The following is a 22,280-nucleotide window of genomic DNA, read 5'->3' on the forward strand; positions in this document are numbered from 1 at the left end:
TGTAATGGTTGCAGAAGGTGCATCCACAAATTACCAACTCAGGGGACTGAAGAAATAATAGGAAACTCAAGGGACTGAATAATAATGGGAAAGGAAATATGGAGTTAAGAAAATCTTTCTCCAAAATACACTTTGTCATAAATGTTGAATTATAGAATTTATTTTATTTTATACCAGAGCAGCAAAATGTAAAAGGGGAGTGCAGACTTCCCTATGCATTCTATACAGGTGCTGGTCATAAAATAAGAATATCATTAAAAAGTTGATTTATTTCCGTAATTCCATTCAAAAAGTGAAACTTTTTGAATGGAATTCCACCACATCCCAAAGATGCTCTATTGGGTTGAGATCTGGTGACTGTTGGGGCCATTTCAGTACAGTGAACTCATTGTCATGTTCAAGAAACCAATTTGAAATGATTCGAGCTTTGCAACATGGTGCATTATCCTGCTGGAAGTAGCCATCAGAGGATGGGTACATGGTGGTCAAAAAGGGATGGACATGCTCAGAAACATTGCTCAGGTAGGCCGTGCCATTTAAACGATGCCCAGTTGGCACTAAGGGGCCTAAAGTGTGCCAAGAAAACATCCCCCACACCATTACACCACCACCACCAGCCTGCACAGTGGTAACAAGGCAGGATGGATCTATGTTCTCATTCTGTTTACGCCAAATTCTGACTCTACCATCTGAATGTCTCAACAGAAATCGAGACTCATCAGACCAGGCAACATTCTTCCAGTCTTCAACTGTCCAATTTTGGTGAGCTTGTGCAAATTGTAGCCTCTTTTTCCTATTTGTAGTGGAGATGGGTGGTACCCGGTGGGGTCTTCTGCTGTTGTAGCCCATCCGCCTCAAGGTTGTGCGTGTTGTGGCTTCACAAATGCTTTGCTGCATACCTCGGTTGTAACGAGTGGTTATTTCAGTCAAAGTTGCTCTTCTATCAGCTTGAATCAGTCGGCCCATTCTCCTCTGACCTCTAGCATCAACAAGGCTGGACAACTGGATGTTTTTCCCTTTTCACACCATTCTTTGTAAACCCTAGAAATGGTTGTGCGTGAAAATCCCAGTAACTGAGCAGATTGTTAAATACTCAGACCGGGCCGTCTGGCACTAACAACCATGCCACGCTCAAAATTGCTTAAATCACCTTTCTTTCCCATTCTGACATTTAGTTCGGCGTTCAGGAGATTGTCTTGACCAGGACCACACCCATAAATGCATTGAAGCAACTGCCATGTGATTGGTTGATTAGATAATTGCATTAATGAGAAATCGAACAGGTGTTCCTAATAATCCTTTAGGTGAGTGTATTTCAAGTGTTTATTTCTTTTAATTTTGATGATTATAACTAACAACTAATGAAAACCCCAAATTCAGTATCTCAGAAAATTTGAATATTGTGAATAGGTTCAATATTGAAGACACCTGATGCCACACTCTAATCAGCTAATTAACCCAAAACACCTGCAAAGGCCTTTAAATGGTCTCTCAGTCTAGTTCAGTAGGCAACACAATCGTGGAGTAGACTGCTGACTTGACAGCTGTCCAAAAGATGACCATTGACACCTTGCACAAGGAGGGCAAGACACAAAAGGTCATAGATAAAAAGGTTGGCTGTTCACAGAGCTCTGTGTCCAAGCACATTAATAGAGAGGCGAAGGGAAGTAAAAGATGTGGTAGAAAAAGGTGTACAAGCAATAGGGATAACTGCACCCTGGAGAGGATTGTGAAACCAAACCCATTCAAAAATGTGGAGGAGATTCACAAAGAGTGGACTGCAGCTGGAGTCAGTGCTTCAAGAACCACCACGCACAGACGTATGCAAGACATGGGTTTCAGCTGTCACATTCCTTATGTCAAGCCACTCCTGAACAAGACAACGTCAGAAGCATCTCGCCTGGGCTAAAGACAAAAAGGACTAGACAGCTGCCGAGTTATGTTCTCTGATGAAAGTACATTTTGCATTTCCTTTGGAAATCAAGGTCCCAGAGTTTGGAGGAAGAGAGGAGAGGCTCAGAATCCACGTTGCTTGAAGTCCAGTGTATGGTTTGAGGTGCCATGTCATCTGCTGGTGTTGGTCCACTGTGTTTTCTGAGGTCCAAGGTCAACACAGCCGTCTACCAGGAAGTTTTAGAGCACTTCATGCTTCCTGCTGCTGACCAACTTTATGGAGATGCAGATTTCATTTTCCAACAGGACTTGGCACCTGAACACAGTGCCAAAGCTACCAGTACCTGGTTTAAGGACCATGGTATCCCTGTTCTTAATTGGCCAGCAAACTCGCCTGACCTTAACCCTATAGAAAATCTATGTGGTATTGTGAAGAGGAAGATGCGATACGCCAGACCCAACAATGCAGAAGAGCTGAAGGCCACTATCTGAGCAACCTGGGCTCTCGTAACACCAGATCAACTCCATGAAACGCTGCATTGCTGCAGTAATTCAGGCAATAGGAGCCCCATCAAAGTGCTGTACATGCTCATACTTTTCAGTTGGCCAACATTTCTAAAAATCTATTTTTTATATTGGTCTTAAGTAATATTCAAATTTTCAGAGATACTGAATTTGGGATTTTCATTTGTTTTTAGTTATAATCACCACTAAAGAAATAAACATCAGTCAGAAATATATCAGTCTGTGTGTAATGAATGAATATAATATACAAGTTTCACTTTTTGAATGGAATTACTGAAATAAATCAACTTTTTGATGATATTCTAATTTTATGACCAGCATCTGTACTTGACTGAGATGCTGTTATTTTATTCATTAACTCAATAGCAGAGAGGATATGGCAATACAAACAACAAAAACAGTGGATATGTACATTATTTTCTCTCTAAGCAATAGAATATTAACTCGTGTCCAGACATAGACAGTTCTGACAAAATTATGTTTCTGGAAAAACTGCTTACAAACAACTAAATACAGTGCCCTTGGAAATTATTTGTATCCATTCACTTACTCCATATTTTTGCATCATAGGCTTAATTTATAATTGATTAAATATATTTTTGTTTTGCCATCAATTGACACACAGTACCCCATAATGACAAAGTGAAAACACATGTAGAAATTTGTGCAATTTATTGAAAAATTAAAGCTGAAATCTCAAATACATTATTATTCAGACTGTTTGCTATGACATTTGATCAAATCTAGACCATAAAAGAAATTCAAGAATCAATAACTTGGATCAAATCACCATCAGAATAGGGAAAATAACTAAGGATATTTGGTGGGACACCTGACTGCAGTGTTGGTGTATATTACATTACAACCAGAGACGAGACTGCAACATTTAAATGAAGTATTGCTATAAAAAAGTGGGTGTCTCATAAGAATTAGCATTGCAAAGGTGCCAGATAAACGGTATTTGTAAGTATTAATGTGTTTGCACTGTGTATGTTGTAACACACAAATTGTCAGTTAGCAGTTAACTTGGATGGCGAGCTAATACTTCTGACCGGATTGTAAATCTAACACTTCCCTTAAAAAGAAAAACACCAAGTATTTGTCTCCAACTCACTTTAATAGCAGGTAGTCAATGCCGAACAAAATATTTTTTCAAGTGGGATAAAACAGCATTTGGTGAAATAATATCAAATAAATAAATTTAACAAAGCACCATAATATTGATCAAAGGCATGAATGTGCACTGCGAATATGGGAAGCTACATTCAATAAAAACCTTTCATTTTCCAGCACATGCACCAAAGTAATAGAAAAATTCTAAACTGAATATGTAAAAATAAGATCCATAAACAGAAACTAAAGGCGCAAAAGCCATAAAATCAAATTTTCACATTAAAGCAGTAGAAGCAAGAAACTGCCACAAAGGATGACCCTTTTCCCTTTTAAAAACACACTGGGACACTTCAGCCTCAATGGGCAGGGTCACACTGCCTTTTCAAACATCTTCAAGAACACTAGTAATCAAAATCACACAAGCGACCATTACAAAAGATGATGGACAAAGACGGACATTCAATTGGAAACTATGGTGAGCACATATTCTATCATACCTTCAGAACCCAAATTGTATATTGGTGCTAAAAACTCAACTAGGAAAACTAAAATACCACCTGGAAGGGAAGGTGCATGAAGAGTGTTTAAACAGTAGCCTGGACACATTTGTGTTAGAGGACTACTGGTAGTGTTGCCTTGCTTCACGTCACAACCAGACAACAGTATTGAGAAGGGTACGACCTGGACAGGTGTGGGAGGTGGCTACAGTCTGTTCTGAGTCATCATCTACAGTAGGTTTCAGTGTATCCAGTGGCAGCAGCCTCACAGCTCTCCCTGGAGGGCGCATGCAAAAACAACTAAACAAAAATACAATCTCTTGTAAGTTTAGACATAACATGATAAAATCAACATATAAAAGGGTTTAAGAGAGAGTTGGACAGTGAGTAGAGATTTGGAGTTGGGGGGTCATATCTCCCCTCAGTGCGACGACGGATCAGGTGGGGGGGGGGCAATTTTCACATTCCGGCAGGCAGGGCTTGAAGGGGACAAAAAGGTCTCTTTACTTCTTCCAAATGGTGTAGAAAACCCACCTGGTAGAGTTGCTGGTAAAGGAAAATGCTATGCCAACAACAAGCAACCACACATAAGGTGTGTGGTTGCTTGTTGCTTTATAAAGCTTGCAGACAAGAAATGAAATAAGAATTAATCTCATATTAACATAAAATACTCAAGCTAAAACAAAAAATGTTAATTATATAGTGAATTTGAAATACAAATATATAGCAATGGATATAAGATTTACAGGATAAAACCTTTTTGGTTTGCATCCTGTGTAGTTCAATAGGACTGGGAGGGCAAAGTAGGAAAATGTCCAAATTCAATCTGCACAACAGCCTCTGCTAAATGACTTCAAAAGTCCTTTAGATGAAATCGGATTAAACTATGATTTGGCCTTGTTTGAGATTGCCCTGCCGAAAGGCGACGGCTCTCCCAGTGTTTGGGGTAAAGCAGACAGACGCACGGTTTCCTTTCAGGAATTTGATTGGCCTCATCCCGCTCATATTCATCCTGATAAAAAATGACCCCCTCTTCAACATGCTTCCGACTCGCCCCTTACTCAAGACTCTGTATTCAGGCCCAATGGTGTATACCTTGGCAGGATGCCACTATTTAGTGCAGTGCTGTCAACAGGATGCATATTTTGGAATATTTACATTTTCCTGTTAACTCTAATGTACACTGATCGAAATTATAAACAACACTTTTGTTTTTGCCCCCATTTATCATGAGCTGAACTCAAAGATCTAAGACTCACTATGTACACAAAAGGCCTATTTCTCTCAATTATTGTTCACAAATCTGTTTTAGTGAGCACTTCTCCTTTGCCAAGATAATCCATCCACCTCACAGGTGTAGCATATCAAGATGCTGCTTAGACAGCATGATTATTGCACAGGTGTGCCTTAGGCTGGCCACAATATAGCCTGATCCAGAGCATCCCAAACATGCTCAGTGGGTGATGGTGATTATGCTGACCATGAGTATGCTGGCCATGCAAGAACTGGGATGTTTTCAGCTTCCAGGAATTGTGTACAGATCCTTGCAAAATGGGGCCTAGGCATTATCATGCTGCAACATGAGGTGATGGTCGTGGATGAATGGCACAACAATGGGCCTCAGGATCTCGTCACAGTCTCTCTGTGCATTCAAAATGCCATCAATAAAATGCACCTGTGATTGCTGTCCATAACACATGCCTGCCAATACCATAACCCCACCGCCCCCATGGGCCACTCGATCCACAACGTTGACATCAGCAAACCGCTCACCCACACGACGCCATACACGCTGTCTGCCATCTCCCCTGTACAGTGAAAACCGGGTTTCATCCATGAAGAGAACACCTCTCCTAAGTGACAGACGCCATCGAATGAGAGCATTTGCCCACTCAAGTCAGTTACGACGATGAACTGCAGTCAGGTCGAGACCCCGATGAGGACGACGAGCGTGCAGATGAGCTTCCCTGAGACGGTTTCTGACAGTTTGTGCAGAAATTCTTTGGTTATGCAAACCGATTGTTGCAGCAGCTGTCCGGGTGGCTGGTCTCAGACGATCTTGAGGTGAATATTGCTGGATGTGGGGGTCCTGGGCTGGTGTGGTTACACGTGGTCTGGGGTTGTGAGGCCGGTTGGATGTACTGCCAAATTCTCCAAAACGCCTTTGGAGACGGCTTATGGCAGAGAAATGAACATTAAATTCACAGGCAACAGCTCTGGCGGACATTCCTGCAGTCAGCATGTCAATTGCACCCTCCCTCAAAACCATCTGTGACATTGTGCTGTGTGATGGAATTGCACATTTTAGAATGGCCTTTTATTGTGGCCAGCCTAAGGCACACCTGTGCAATAATCATTCTGTCTAATCAGCATCTTGATATGCCACACCTGTGAGGTGGATGGATTCTCTCGGCAAAGCAGAAGTGCTCACTAACACAGATTTGTGAACAATAATTGAGAGAAATAGGCCTTTTGTCTACATAGAGAAAGTCTTAGATCTTGGAGTTAAGCTCATGATAAATGGGGGCAAAAACAAAAGTGTTGTGTTTATAATTTTGTTCAGTGTATGTAGTCATTATGAAGGCAGTACAATTTTCATCTTTCCTCAGTTTAATACCACCATAGTGGTATTTTCTCAAAGTAAATTTTCTCAAAGTACATTAAACGATGAAACATCAAAAACAGCCTAAGAGGAGCATTGTACTGCATAATTATTATTGTATTAGGACCAATCAGGGTAAGACAAGTGACCCTTCACTCATGAGAAGCGCTCGATAAGAGTTACAAGGATACAGTTCCATGTAAGACGGGACACACACCACCTCCTTGGAGAAGTCCACAGGACACGAGAGCCTCCCAAGCTGCTCCTCATAAAGAGTTAGTGCCTCGGTCAGATTTGCACAGTTTCCCTGAGGACAGACAAGGTTAAAACATGGACCACACAAAGGCGGCAACAGATAAATGTGTCATTAAAAACCACATATGCAACATGTGGGGAGCCTGATTCTACAATGGGATCATGAGAAACATGCATAGAACCATTCTACATAGAACCAAGATTTACAGGAGTAACTTCGGAGAGCAGTGAAATTCAGTTGTGATAAACAATTGTTGTAATAAACAATAACTGTGTAGGAAACAATTATTGCCTGATCATCCTTGACACATATCCAAAATATATCATATGGGGGGAAAAACTTTGACAGTTACCTCCAAATAAGAAAGTAAACATTGGTGAATACATCACTTTAAAATTAAGGAGTTGCAAACAACATTTTGATATCAACAACGTAAGGGAAGGCCTTAGACAAAATTGTTTCTCCTAACAGAAAAGGCAAGAGCCACACATGCTTGAGCGGTGCAGGGAAGGTCCACACGTCAACACTAGGGGGAGTAAGAGATGCATTCAGGGGCAGGCCGACAGACGTGAACATGGGAAAGGCAGTCTCACCTGGGTGAAGTACTTCCCGGTAGGACGCAGTACTTTGATTGACAGATCCAAGATGAGACGGAGGAACTCCCATGTGGAGTCTGAGACAGAATAAACTGTCAATCAATAACGGGTCTCGTCAAATTTGACAGGTTACCAAAAGATTCAGTCTCTGCACTGGGGTAAAACACTACACAAGCCCTCCAATTTTTCCTAACTTTTTTCCGGACCCACCAGTTAGCCAAAAGCCTACTGAACCGAACAGGAATTTCTACTGTCCTTGATATGGTGATTTTCCTGCTGCTTTATGTGACATTTCACTTACGGGAGTGTGATGATGGTTGAATGATACTATTTGTATATTTAAGCATATTGTTGTATGACTTTTCCACTTGTATGTTGTGGTAAAATTGTTTTGAATGGTAACAGAGGTATGTGGAACTAACTGGCCCAGTCAGGTTAGTCAAGACATAACAGGTAGGCCTGTAACTGTGATTTTTTGACGTGATTGCGGTTTCTTTGTTAAACCGCTTTAAGCATTTTTTTTTACCCTTTAGAACCCATAGCGGCCGTCGATGGCCTCCCTTTAGAATGCTGTAAGTATCCGTGGAACGCGGTGTTTCTTTTACAATAACGTGTGTAAATATAACAAACTCGACCTGATAAAAATGTGTTACTGTATTCCCGTGGATGTTGTCATTAATAAGAAACCAGAGGGGCATGCTGTCATTTGAATTTTTTGTTTTTATATTTTCTTCACTCTATATACTAGCGCCAAAGCGGCCACAACTTTTTACGTTAGAAGATGGGTGTTTGTGTGGTTTGGGGTTTGCGAGGTTGGAAACATCCTTGATCTTTGAAATAGACAATTATGTCGTGGTGAGTAACAAATACACTGTGGATGTATGTTTGGTGTTGTCTGTATTTGATGTTGGTAATAGCAACCCTGTCGTGATAACTTGATAGGCGAGCGCATCAGCTGTGGTGCTCCAAAGGTTGCTTGCTCAGTCTTGTAATTGAAAACGTTGCAGTATTTAGCTGTGTAGTCGGCTAACAGGTTTAATTTTTTATCGCGTTTCATCCGATTTCATTCATATATGCAAACTGCAATAGCTAAATAGACAACGAATTGTCTAGTTCAGTTCGTACGTCAGTATAGAAAAGTTGTCTGGCCGAAAATTGGGTTTCGCTTGTGAGGCAAAGCTGTCATTTTCACTAGCAAGCCAAATATTGGAGCCAGTAATGTTGTGCTTTGCTGACGACGTCTTCACTTGATCGTGATGCCCTTTATCTACCGATCACGTTAGTTGTGCCTACGGTACCTCGAATGATTGCTTGCTCAATCTCACCCAAAAAGAGTTGCAGTATTTCGTTATGCAAACTTAGATGTTTGTTCTTGTTTGTACTGCGACCAGTCATACAGAAACAACCACAACTGCTTGCTGAAGTTAGACTGACCAGATGGTAAACTATCAGGATATTAGAGATATGTAGTCAATTTAGTCAAATTTAGTCAATTTTTCAGTGTCTAGAAAATGGGAGAAAACTCATTTAAGTTACATAGATGTGGTTTGAAATTAATGAAATTATGTGACAATTCCTGAACGGGGGCGTTATTATGCTCTTTAAAACAAAGTAAACTTTACATTTTCTATTTGTTTTTAGTTTTTGTGCTGTATCTGTTTGAAATAAATATTTGAGAATTCTCAGTAATCTACAGTATCATTCTAGAATTCTATTGGGGTCTGAAGGGTTAATAAGATGGGTCATGGTCACACTTTTGCTTGCATCCACAAAACACGTTGCTAATGCACTCGTGCACCCTGTAGCCTGACAGAACAGTTAACCAAGTTACATTTTTTTTATTTGACTGAAATTTTTGAGACAATTAATTGTACAGCAACAATTGGAATTGTTAGAGCTCTAACAGCTTGTAATGGACCTGGGCCAGCTTTAACATCAGACCATATATTATACATTTAAAACTAAAAAAAGACAAATTCACATTGGGTTTTTCTTGTTGCAGGAGCATGCTAAGAGAGAGAGAGAATGATGAAGAAATGGGAAAACTACACACTGCACATATTACCTTCAGTGGTTTACAGAAGCTATATACCAGTGACAGCAGTAAGAGGAGTGTGCAGGTTTGACTTACCCTCCTCTGGTGCTGTGGAGATGGGGACCGCCGTGAGGTCATTGATGACATAATCAAATGTCTTTCCTTCCTCAACATACTTCCTCAGAACAGGAACACAGTCCTCTACCAATACCTGGATTGACAGAGACAACATCATGGTAACCACTCCTAGTAACATTGTAATGACAGTCACAGTAGGCCAGTGACACAGTCATGGTAACCACTCCTAGTAACATTGTAATGACAGTCACAGTAGGCCAATGACACAGTCATGGTAACCACTCCTAGTAACATTGTAATGACAGTCACAGTAGGCCAGTGACAGTCATGGTAACCACTCCTAGTAACATTGTAATGACAGTCACAGTAGGCCAGTGACACAGTCATGGTAACCACTCCTAGTAACATTGTAATGACAGTCACAGTAGGCCAGTGACACAGTCATGGTAACCACTCCTAGTAACATTGTAATGACAGTCACAGTAGGCCAGTGACACAGTCATGGTAACCACTCCTAGTAACACTGTAATGACAGTCACAGTAGGCCAGTGACACAGTCATGGTAACCACTCCTAGTAACATTGTAATGACAGTCACAGTAGGCCAGTGACAGTCATGGTAACCACTCCTAGTAACATTGTAATGACAGTCACAGTAGGCCAGTGACACAGTCATGGTAACCACTCCTAGTAACACTGTAATGACAGTCACAGTAGGCCAGTGACAGTCATGGTAACCACTCCTAGTAACATTGTAATGACAGTCACAGTAGGCCAGTGACAGTCATGGTAACCACTCCTAGTAACATTGTAATGACAGTCACAGTTGGCCAGTGACACAGTCATGGTAACCACTCCTAGTAACACTGTAATGACAGTCACAGTAGGCCAGTGACACAGTCATGGTAACCACTCCTAGTAACATTGTAATGACAGTCACAGTAGGCCAGTGACACAGTCATGGTAACCACTCCTAGTAACACTGTAATGACAGTCACAGTAGGCCAGTGACACAGTCATGGTAACCACTCCTAGTAACACTGTAATGACAGTCACAGTAGGCCAGTGACACAGTCATGGTAACCACTCCTAGTAACACTGTAATGACAGTCACAGTAGGCCAGTGACACAGTCATGGTAACCACTCCTAGTAACACTGTAATGACAGTCACAGTAGGCCAGTGACACAGTCATGGTAACTACTCCTAGTAACATTGTAATGACAGTCACAGTAGGCCAGTGACACAGTCATGGTAACCACTCCTAGTAACACTGTAATGACAGTCACAGTAGGCCAGTGACACAGTCATGGTAACCACTCCTAGTAACATTGTAATGACAGTCACAGTAGGCCAGTGACAGTCATGGTAACCACTCCTAGTAACACTGTAATGACAGTCACAGTAGGCCAGTGACACAGTCATGGTAACCACTCCTAGTAACATTGTAATGACAGTCACAGTAGGCCAGTGACACAGTCATGGTAACCACTCCTAGTAACACTGTAATGACAGTCACAGTAGGCCAGTGACACAGTCATGGTAACCACTCCTAGTAACACTGTAATGACAGTCACAGTAGGCCAGTGACAGTCATGGTAACCACTCCTAGTAACACTGTAATGACAGTCACAGTAGGCCAGTGACAGTCATGGTAACCACTCCTAGTAACATTGTAATGACAGTCACAGTAGGCCAGTGACACAGTCATGGTAACCACTCCTAGTAACACTGTAATGACAGTCACAGTAGGCCAGTGACACAGTCATGGTAACCACTCCTAGTAACATTGTAATGACAGTCACAGTAGGCCAGTGACACAGTCATGGTAACCACTCCTAGTAACATTGTAATGACAGTCACAGTAGGCCAGTGACACAGTCATGGTAACCACTCCTAGTAACACTGTAATGACAGTCACAGTAGGCCAGTGACACAGTCATGGTAACCACTCCTAGTAACATTGTAATGACAGTCACAGTTGGCCAGTGACACAGTCATGGTAACCACTCCTAGTAACACTGTAATGACAGTCACAGTAGGCCAGTGACACAGTCATGGTAACCACTCCTAGTAACACTGTAATGACAGTCACAGTAGGCCAGTGACACAGTCATGGTAACCACTCCTAGTAACATTGTAATGACAGTCACAGTAGGCCAGTGACACAGTCATGGTAACCACTCCTAGTAACACTGTAATGACAGTCACAGTAGGCCAGTGACACAGTCATGGTAACCACTCCTAGTAACATTGTAATGACAGTCACAGTAGGCCAGTGACAGTCATGGTAACCACTCCTAGTAACACTGTAATGACAGTCACAGTAGGCCAGTGACACAGTCATGGTAACCACTCCTAGTAACATTGTAATGACAGTCACAGTAGGCCAGTGACACAGTCATGGTAACCACTCCTAGTAACACTGTAATGACAGTCACAGTAGGCCAGTGACACAGTCATGGTAACCACTCCTAGTAACACTGTAATGACAGTCACAGTAGGCCAGTGACAGTCATGGTAACCACTCCTAGTAACATTGTAATGACAGTCACAGTAGGCCAGTGACAGTCATGGTAACCACTCCTAGTAACACTGTAATGACAGTCACAGTAGGCCAGTGACAGTCATGGTAACCACTCCTAGTAACATTGTAATGACAGTCACAGTAGGCCAGTGACACAGTCATGGTAACCACTCCTAGTAACATTGTAATGACAGTCACAGTAGGCCAGTGACACAGTCATGGTAACCACTCCTAGTAACACTGTAATGACAGTCACAGTAGGCCAGTGACACAGTCATGGTAACGTAGTGTTGTTAAAGATAGCCTTAACGGCCTCCCGGCAGGCATTTACCCTGTTGATATGTAAAGAGTAGGAGAGACAGGGTACAGCTACCACCGACATCAGCAGAAGAGAGGGGTAAAACAACACTATGAATACAAGTCACAGCATGGAGGTAAACCAACCATGACTCACATACAATTAAATCGGTCAGGGCTGCTCAGAAGACCACTGAAAACAACAAGCATGAACATTCAAAGATTTGCAATTTCCTCAAAGTAAATAATAAGATTTATTGAACAATGGTTTATCCAAAATCATTAACAATATAACGTAAATGCACAGTCTGGACAAAGAAAAGAGTGCATATACATGATTTGTGACAGCACATAACCAAACATGGAAGCTCTGTATCAATATTTCTTTCCGTTTTTTAGGGTTCCTTTTTATCTCAAAATTAAGAAAATGGGATTGACATATTCCCGGGGACAGAAATAGCACCGGATAGTTGAAATGATCCACTGAGTTAATGACACCAAGTCCATCTCCACTAAGGACAACTTGTAATCCTCACCTGGTAACAGTCTCCCTTCAGGTTGTCCAGAACAGTTCCACAAGTCTTCCTCATGTGCGTCCTACACCCATCAATCACCATTTGGTCAATGTAGACACTAGGTTAAGGCGTAACCAACCTGGCACAGGGCAAGATACATCACAGACCAGACGGTGCTCCATGTAGAAACACGCTGTGAAGGGTTAAGGTTAAACTACTATTGACCATGAATGCCTGAAGCGGTGTGTCAACTGGACACACAGAAGCAACTTAAAGGATATCTCCACCATGGTGATCATCTTTGGCTTCAGTTTGACGGCCTCAGCGAGGATCCCTCCGTCACCGCCTCCTAGGATCAGCACCTCCTTTCCGGCATAGTTCTCTTTTCCTCCGCCCATGATGGCCTGAGTGTAGGGCAAGTCACTGTCTGCGAGGTCTGCCATGTAGTCACACAACCGTACCATTGAATAAGTCACTGAGCACGTCACTGGAAGCCAGCGCACATCAACATCACATGACTGTTTAATAAGAAGGGCCACCTCAATATCTAAAGTAACATGACCATACTTATAAGACAAGGGTAAGGAGGCACACACAGTTTGGTCTTGAAATCAACAACGTTACATTTTACTTACTGACATCCCCGTTGAGGATCAGAATATTGCCGAACTGCTGTGAGTGCAAGATCTTAATGTTCTGGTATGCAGAGTCCTCATCGTACAAAACCCGGTCGATGTCGTACTCCACTAGTCTGCCATCGGCTGTAGGCCAGTATCGATCCACAGCGGCACCTCGTGTCAGGGCCGGGAGCCTGTGGTGGCGGGGTGGAGGGGCAATCATGTTCATGACAGAATCATGGTCACATTAACTATGCTTCCATTCACAGGTTTTATCCAATACCAATCAGTGGTTCCCAAACACAGTCCAGAAGGACCCCCAACATGTTTTTATTTTAGCCCCAACCAAGCATAGCTGATTCAACTAGTCAATAAATTATCAGGCCCTCATTGACAAGAACCGGGTATTGTTGTCCAGGGCTACAACGAAAATGTGTGCCGTTGGGGGGTACTGGAGAACCACGGGATTATAGAAACATTCACACAATGGTTCTGTGGCCCTCCCAATGGTTCTGTGGCTCTCCCAATGGTTCTGTGGCCCTCCCAATGGCTCTGTGGCCCTCCCAATGGCTCTGTGGCCCTCCCAATGGCTCTGTGGCCCTCCCAATGGCTCTGTGGCCCTCCCAATGGCTCTGTGGCCCTCCCAATGGTTCTGTGGCCCCCCCAATGGTTCTGTGGCCCCCCCAATGGCTCTGTGGCCCTACCACTACGACTTTGGTAAGTTCGCTGGGATAAATATGAAATATGTTATGTTGAACTTTTGGAACCTGCGTGCATTTCACCGTGGCGATTGCAAAACCATAGACGCCATAGCAAGCCAAAAACATATTCCTGAAATTAACTTTTGGTTAGACACATGAATCCCTTTGGTAAATAGATAATGTGCTGTGTTACAACAATGTCCTTAAGGTTATTGAGCTCCTAGTTCTGTTGTGAGCCTTCAGTAAACTGTCCTAACAAAAGCCTCCCACTTTGGCAGCCGGGGAATCCAGCATACTGAATGCAGACCAGCTTCAGCGTGCCTGGTCTTCAGTAGGGAGAAGGAGCCCGCAGCAACAACATGTGCCTGGTCTTCAGTAGAGAGAAGGAGCCCGCAGCAATAACATGTGCCTGGTCTTCAGTAGGGAGAAGGAGCCCGCAGCAACAACGTGTGCCTGGTCTTCAGTAGGGAGGAGCAGCCCGCAGCAACAACATGTGCCTGGTCTTCAGTAGAGAGAAGGAGCCCGCAGCAACAACATGTGCCTGGTCTTCAGTAGGGAGAAGGAGCCCGCAGCAACAACGTGTGCCTGGTCTTCAGTAGGGAGAAGGAGCCCGCAGCAACAACGTGTGCCTGGTCTTCAGTAGGGAGAAGGAGCCCGCAGCAACAACGTGTGCCTGGTCTTCAGTAGGGAGAAGGAGCCCGCAGCAACAATGTGTGCCTGGTCTTCAGTAGGGAGAAGGAGCCCGCAGCAACAACGTGTGCCTGGTCTTCAGTAGGGAGGAGCAGCACGCAGCAACAACGTGTGCCTGGTCTTCAGTAGGGAGGAGCAGCACACAGCAACAACGTGTGCCTGGTCTTCAGTAGGGAGAAGGTGCCCGCAGCAACAACGTGTGCCTGGTCTTCAGTAGGGAGAAGGAGCCCGCAGCAACAACGTGTGCCTGGTCTTCAGTAGGGAGAAGGAGCATGCAGCAACAACGTGTGCCTGGTCTTCAGTAGGGAGAAGGAGCCCGCAGCAACAACGTGTGCCTGGTCTTCAGTAGGGAGAAGGAGCCCGCAGCAACAACGTGTGCCTGGTCTTCAGTAGGGAGGAGCAGCACGCAGCAACAACGTGTGCCTGGTCTTCAGTAGGGAGAAGGAGCCCGCAGCAACAACGTGTGCCTGGTCTTCAGTAGGGAGAAGGAGCCCGCAGCAACAATGTGTGCCTGGTCTTCAGTAGGGAGAAGGAGCCCGCAGCAACAATGTGTGCCTGGTCTTCAGTAGGGAGAAGGAGCCCGCAGCAACAACGTGTGCCTGGTCTTCAGTAGGGAGAAGGAGCCCGCAGCAACAACGTGTGCCTGGTCTTCAGTAGGGAGGAGCAGCACACAGCAACAACGTGTGCCTGGTCTTCAGTAGGGAGAAGGAGCATGCAGCAACAATGTGTGCCTGGTCTTCAGTAGGGAGAAGGAGCCCGCAGCAACAACGTGTGCCTGGTCTTCAGTAGGGAGAAGGAGCCCGCAGCAACAACGTGTGCCTGGTCTTCAGTAGGGAGAAGGAGCCCGCAGCAACAACGTGTGCCTGGTCTTCAGTAGGGAGAAGGAGCATGCAGCAACAATGTGTGCAGTACAGGAGTGGACAGTAGGAAGACACTTACACACTGAAAATCACAACACAGCCAGTATCTAAAAGTGCAAATAAATGTTCCAAGTTTTATTTTATTCTGCCCCTCACCTAACCCAAATCAGGTGTCACTACTTATTAGTTTAATCTCAATTAAGTTTGCTTTAATTCAAATCACGATAAGGACAAAAGGAGATCTCCAACACTCCAACACAAAGACAAGAGGTCAAACCGCTCTTCCAAATGTGTCACTGTGGTTACCTCTCTCTCTGTGAGCATGCCAAAGATTATGGGGAAATTGTGAGCATACTTACAGGAGTGAGTATGCTCACAGACAGGAACCTTAAATATACTGGGGAAGTGGCTTGAGTTTATCACACAAGGTCACTACAATACGACCAACTGCCAATCCAGACATACCTTTTGACCCTCCTAATGTTTCCATGAAGGAGACTTTTCATCTTCTTTTCCAGTGCATTTAAAAGCTGAGAGAGAGAACACATCATTAATCATAGCTTGTCCTATTCTATAGCTTCAGTAAGCAAGTCAGTCATCAATGAAGAAATTTGAGCTGGTTCAAGTGGTAGCCATACATATTGTAAAGTTATTTTTAATGAAGTTCCAAACAGTTGTTTTGGTAAACCTAAGGAGCTGGCAATGTTTCTGGTCATGTATTTTTTCTGTTTCAGCCATAATAGCTTCCTTTACTTTCATTGATACATGAATAGCTGACTCAAAAGGCGTTATGCACAGTGTCTTCAGATGGTATTCCAACTCAATTAAGTTCTCCACGTTTTGTTGTTATAGACTTAATTTATAATTGATTACATTTATTTGTTTTTCCATCAATATACACACACCTTACCCAACAATGACATGGCAGAAATGTTTTTAGAAATGTATGCTAAGTTATTGAAAAATGAAAAATAGAATTATCATGTAAATAAGTATTCAGAATATTTGCCATGATACTCCAAATTGAGCTCAAATGGATGATGTCTCTTTTCCTCCAGAACTTGACTGGAGTCCACTTGTGGTTAATGTAATTAATTGAAGATTATTTAAAAAGGCACACACCTGTCTATATAAAAGGTCCCACACTTCACAGTACATGTCAGAGTAAAATACAAGTCATGGCATCCAAGGAACTCTCTGCAGACCTAAGAGATAGAATTGTGTTGAGGCATAGATCTGGGAACGGTCATGAATAATTGCTGAAGCAGTTCCCAGGAGCCCAGCTGGTTTCCTCTTTGTGAAATGGAAGAAGTTTGAAACCACCAAGACGCTTCGTAGAGCAGCCCGTCTGGCCAAACCAAGTAACCAGGCAGCATTCCATCAACCTAAGACACCAGGCAGCATTCCATCAACCAAAGTCACCAGGCAGCATTCCATCAACCAATCTGATACGGTAGAGACAGAAGCCACTCGCAAGTAAAAGGCATATTTCAAGTCAACTCAATGACTGTAAAAGCACGAGGAAAAACACGATCTGGTCTAATGAGACTAAAACAGAGGTATTAAGTGGTAGAAATCAGCCGTTTGGTATAGTGGTTGAAATAATGATTGTGTCCCCGGTCGTCAAGGGAGAGTCATTTAATTATTTATTGCAGCATTTGATAGTCTATTGTTCATGACTCGATACTCGGTTTTACAAACTCAAGCTCATCTCAAAGAAACTTCCGGTCATACCTCAGCTTTATAGACAGAGGATATAATTACTGTGAGCCCATTAGCTACTTACTGTTGCGCTTTGAATGAACGTGACTTCCTGTGTACAGAAACAAATGGTATTTTGTTATCTAAACATAACAAGCATACACTTCAACATAAGCGTAAATGTTAAGTGCTAGGTGTGGTTAAAACAAGGAACTGCTCACTACCCAGCCTAAGCCCAGATATTAACCCCGCTGAACATTTACGGGAAGACCTGAAGATTGCAGTTTACCGATGCTCCCCATGCAATCTGACAGGGCTTGACGGGAAAAAAAAGGTGTAAGACTTATGTACATGAGACATTTAACTTTTTCCATTTTCAATAAATGTTGTTTGTCCTTATGGGATATTGGGTAGATTTAATCAATTATAAATTAGGTCTACAACAAAAGAAACTGTGGAGTAATTAAACAGGTGTGAATACTTTCCCAAGGTACTGAATAAGCAGATTCAGTGCAAAAGACATGTGTATCTCTCATCACTTACATTGTCTACTTGGGCAATGTTATCACCTTCACAACACTGCAGATCCAGGGTCACCAAACCATGGGAGTGCACACGCAGTATCAGAAACCTGAACAGGGAGGCAGAAAGAAATCAAGGGGAAGACAGAAGCACAGGGCTACTTTTAGATGAAAATAACTCCTCGTTCCCTTCTCTGTTCTTGAACCTGTGGCTCAGGAGGCGCATGGACCCCATAGGCTACAGCTGTGGCATGATACGGACAGTGACCTATTGACCTAACCTTTCTGGCAGCTGAAGGATGCGATTTTTTACCCAAAATGATGTGGTGTGTTATGGCGGGCAGCGATTTCATGGAGGATTAGGTCCAGACAATGCCCCAACAGCTGTGTTTACCACTCATTACACACAAAACAGGAAGCACCAAAGCCCTCAGATCCAATACACAAAGCCAGTAAAGGGCCATGCGTTCATTTGAGCTCAAGCCATTGTTGCACCAATGATACACTTAACAGGCTAATCAATGGTCTCCCTAAAGGACGTCTGACCACTGACACAAAGCAGGTGTTTTTACTGGACTAACTATTCACCACAATTTCTCAGCTACAACTTGATTTTTGAGTAGCCAGAATTGCCTCTTTTCATCCTGACTTGACAGTGATCTGCGATTACAGTATTTGCCGAGGAAATAGGACACTGTTGAACTTCTGTTGCAACTACAACAATGTGTGATCTTGATTGCAATAACCTAAGATGACAACCATCAATACAAGACCTTTAACTGGCAGCACCCTGCCCTACAAAGTGCCTCAAATCCTTTGTTTCATGAAAATGTAACATGACTTTCTCCATAGGCTTTATGAACACTGCGGAGAATGGACTTTAGGCTTAATGAATAAATTAAGATAATCAAATGGGTATCCTGAAAGTGCTCACGAAACATGGAATCATGTATTGTAGGAAGGGTGATAATGAATGGAATGTAAATGAAAGCTAGCCTAATCATGTATGATGTGTATTTAATGTCAAAGAGGAAAGGTAAAGAGGTGTAATCTTATATCCCTCACAAGGTTAGGCTACATGGGTCAATCACCTAGAAGCAAGACACAGCATGCCTTTGACCTGAACATGTGGCCCTTGTTGTGCTAAGGATGGGAAAACAGACCCTTTACTGTGTTTACAAACATTTCCTCCAGAGGGTAATGTGCTCACATCATCACTGCAGAACAACCAAGGAAATACAGTTTTGCACTGAGGTAAAGGGCTCAGTGTAGTTGGCTAGCTTCATTTCAATAGAACATCAAGTGCCTACTTGTTACACTGAAAATAAATCATTACTGGGAATATTGAACGTCTTCGTTTGTCTTCGTTTTTACAGGCTGGTTGAATGTCCATGCGTTAGCAGGAAGTCAACAGAAAGTCTATATTGTACTGATGTGTTTGCCATAGAGAGTGTACTAGGTGTAGTTCTGGGTGCTATCATGATGCTGAATAGTGGGATGATTCTTGACATATAATGACTACAGTGTGTATGGAATTGCTGCTTACCTGCCATTTTTGCCAATGAAAGTAGCAAGGTATCCATGTCCCTCTGTGTCATGGACAGTCTCTGTCATTTCCTGCTCTTGAAATATAGACTGTAGCCCACGCACAGTTGAAGGATAGTCAGCTAAATGGATGAAAAGGAAAGAAATACAGTGAGAACAGTTATGACCACAACACAACCCCCTCATGGCATTCCCATTCCAGAAAGAAACACCAATAATGGCCCATTCTCCCTGGGGGCAGTTCCAGCCTAATTTCTGCCCAGCCTGAACTGGGCGGGTGATGTAGGCTGTAGCTCAGACATCTGTTTTTCAAGTCTGAGTAGGGCTGATCGGTGTAGAAGGATTTCAACACCATACAAATAGCTGATGTTCACACAGGACATTTGACACAAGATTGTTCTATGCATGTACAGGGCATTATTTTGATGCTGGAACAGTTGTTTTCAATGAAAAGTAAAAGGTTATGTGAAGATTGAGCTACAGCCCGCATCCACCCATCAGAGAGCCAGACACCCACATCCACCCAGACACACTCCAGTATCTAGGTAGGGGATGAGCACTGGGAGGCTCCAATGCCTCCAACTAAACATGAATCTAAAGACTAAAGGCAAGGAAACATGCCCTTCAATGTTCCTATACCTTTGTAGTTTAGAAGAGCTAGTTGTTCATAACAGAGATGGTGTTTTTAGTGCAGAATCATATGGTCTTAATGGCAAACGGCTTGCATGTTCAATTAGACTAAAGACTAACTTGCCTACCTGAACCTGACTTTGATCGCTTTCTGGCTTACTAAGAAACCCTTGGCAGTTCCTGTGACGCTTTTTGGGTAGATGATACCTTACCTACAGCACCAAGGTATAGGAGAGTATGTCACTTCTTACTATACTTCTGCCTTCGCACGCACTGGAGAGAAGCGTCCTCGTAAATATGTTCAGTGTAATTAGTAATAAACGAGATCGCTTCGTCATTATCGTTATCATGACTTTGCTGTGAGTATGCATTATGATGCGTCCGACCAAACAGTACAACAAGCCTAGTTAATGATTAAAAACAAAAACGCTAGCTCAGTTAGAGCGGTTTACCCTCATCAACGCACGGTCAACACTGCTACCTAAGCTAGCTAGTCGCTGGCTGACTGTTCATTCATGCAAACAGGCGCAGCCAGACAGATGCCGTTGCTAACCTAGCTTGCTAACAACTGCATGGAAGGTCATATTACTCGCCTGCCTGTCAATCTGTTGGCAACCAATGACTCTTGGAATTATGCTAGCTATATAGCATAGCGGATGAAATTTAACCTACTGTTGTAGGTAACTAGCAAATCTTATCAGTCTGCGTAAATACGTCCTCAGCGAAAAATCCAAATATTACTCGCCACTGGCTAGCGATATCATTATATTTTGCATTGATTGGACATACCGCGCGTATTGACAACGACAAGCTAACTAGCGATAGCTTAGTGTACAGTAGATGCGCAAAGGCAAATTATATCTAAAACGGACCATGCCCTTTACACAAACGTTCGTAGACGTTTGTCCTTTACCTGGCGCCGAGAGGTTGAAGTCGAGGGTGTAATGTCGCAGTGCCATGACTGGGTACAGCCGTCAGCCATGCCTGGAGTAGGCAGCCGGTGTAAAAACGTAGCTTGCCTGTGGAGACAGGAGGAGTACCGTTGCACAGTGTTTGCAATCCGGTGCTTGAGTGGGAGTGTTTGCTAGAATGCAGACTTCTCTCAGTAGCCACGCAGGGGGAGGGTCTGATGACGCTCGGGCCAGTTTACCTCGTGCTTACACTTGACTGTCCACATTTCAGACTAGGCCTAAGCAGACTTATTTTTCACTGTCCTGTACAGTATTTTCTTGTGCGGGGGTTTTGGAGTAAATGTATATACAAATATAATTCATTTTCTAAATCAAACTACGTACCTTATTATAATTAATGTGACTATTTTGGGGTGCAGTTTCTTATACCAGCATAATTATATGGAAAATCGTATGAATTCTGTAGGCCTACATGCAGTGGACAAAGTACAATCGTTTTGTTCTTTATGTGAGGTTAATTGTGTTCAATATGAAAATTACGATCTAGGATTTACATCATCTGTCACTGGCAATCTCTCAAGCATTATTTTCCGTCAGTTGTGAGACATTAAACATTCATAATGGTTGTGAATGTGACACGACGTGTGAATGTCACCACGTGCGCTTGTTCTTTAGACGTTCATTGAATACATTTTTCATGTCTTAGAAACTATATATATTAAATATATTTATAATTGCCTGCCTAATGAACTTCTTCAATTGCTCTCGCCAAATAAAGCCACGTCCACGAATGCAAACAGAAGTGGAAGGTTGTTAGGCAACAAAAATATAGCTGTGCTTTTAGATATTAAAAAGAGAAGTTTTTTTCGGAACTTACTGGAGATACTTCGTTAAAATGAAACTGACTTTTGAATCCAGAAAATTATTTATCAGTGTAGAAAGTGTTAGGGTGTAGTGCTCGGTTTTACTATGCAGGAATCCTGAAATTCTAAATTCATGAAGTAGGGTACGTATGTTGCGTTTTTCACAGGAATTTGTGACTTTGCAACATCCATTTTAAGTAACATCCATAACTGTCAAATATATTTCCCCAAAGTAATAATGGAATTTAATGATTTTATGTGTTAAAGGGACATTACCCTGCTTCTCTAGGGATGTGTATGCCTATTATG

General features: G+C 42.8%; 1 protein-coding gene across 2 annotated transcripts; it reads right to left on the bottom strand.

Moving 5' to 3' along the window:
* Positions 1 to 3,516: 3,516 nt before the first annotated feature.
* On the bottom strand, positions 3,517 to 21,342 carry sms (spermine synthase). 2 transcript variants are annotated; one of them, XM_010870515.5, is made up of 11 exons: positions 21,111 to 21,342; positions 19,569 to 19,689; positions 18,045 to 18,132; positions 16,266 to 16,330; positions 13,568 to 13,743; positions 13,214 to 13,368; positions 12,954 to 13,043; positions 9,614 to 9,728; positions 7,480 to 7,559; positions 6,822 to 6,937; positions 3,517 to 4,562 (listed from the first exon to the last, which is right to left on the bottom strand). In XM_010870515.5, the coding sequence occupies exons 1-11, from the start codon at positions 21,154 to 21,156 to the stop codon at positions 4,532 to 4,534; spliced, it is 1,083 nt and encodes a 360-aa protein (XP_010868817.1). In that variant the 5' UTR covers positions 21,157 to 21,342; the 3' UTR covers positions 3,517 to 4,531. The 2 variants fall into 2 exon arrangements, with proteins under 2 accessions (XP_010868817.1, XP_019903644.1); XM_020048085.2 differs by lacking the exons at positions 18,045 to 18,132; positions 19,569 to 19,689; positions 21,111 to 21,342 and adding exons at positions 17,587 to 17,613; positions 17,791 to 17,803.
* Positions 21,343 to 22,280: the final 938 nt, after the last annotated feature.

This window comes from Esox lucius, chromosome 7, assembly GCF_011004845.1.
Source record: "Esox lucius isolate fEsoLuc1 chromosome 7, fEsoLuc1.pri, whole genome shotgun sequence".
Lineage (NCBI taxonomy): Eukaryota > Metazoa > Chordata > Actinopteri > Esociformes > Esocidae > Esox > Esox lucius.

Excerpts from the sequence above, each read along its gene's own strand:
- sms (XM_010870515.5), bottom strand. The coding sequence starts at position 21,156 with ATGGCACTGCGACATTACACCCTCGACTTCAACCTCTCGGCGCCAG. Across the intron at positions 6,938-7,479 it reads CCGGGAAGTACTTCACCCAG|GGAAACTGTGCAAATCTGAC; the intron begins GTGAGACTGCCT and ends GTCTGTCCTCAG. Across the intron at positions 4,563-6,821 it reads GTCCCGTCTTACATGGAACT|GTGGGTTTTCTACACCATTT; the intron begins GTATCCTTGTAA and ends CAACTCTACCAG.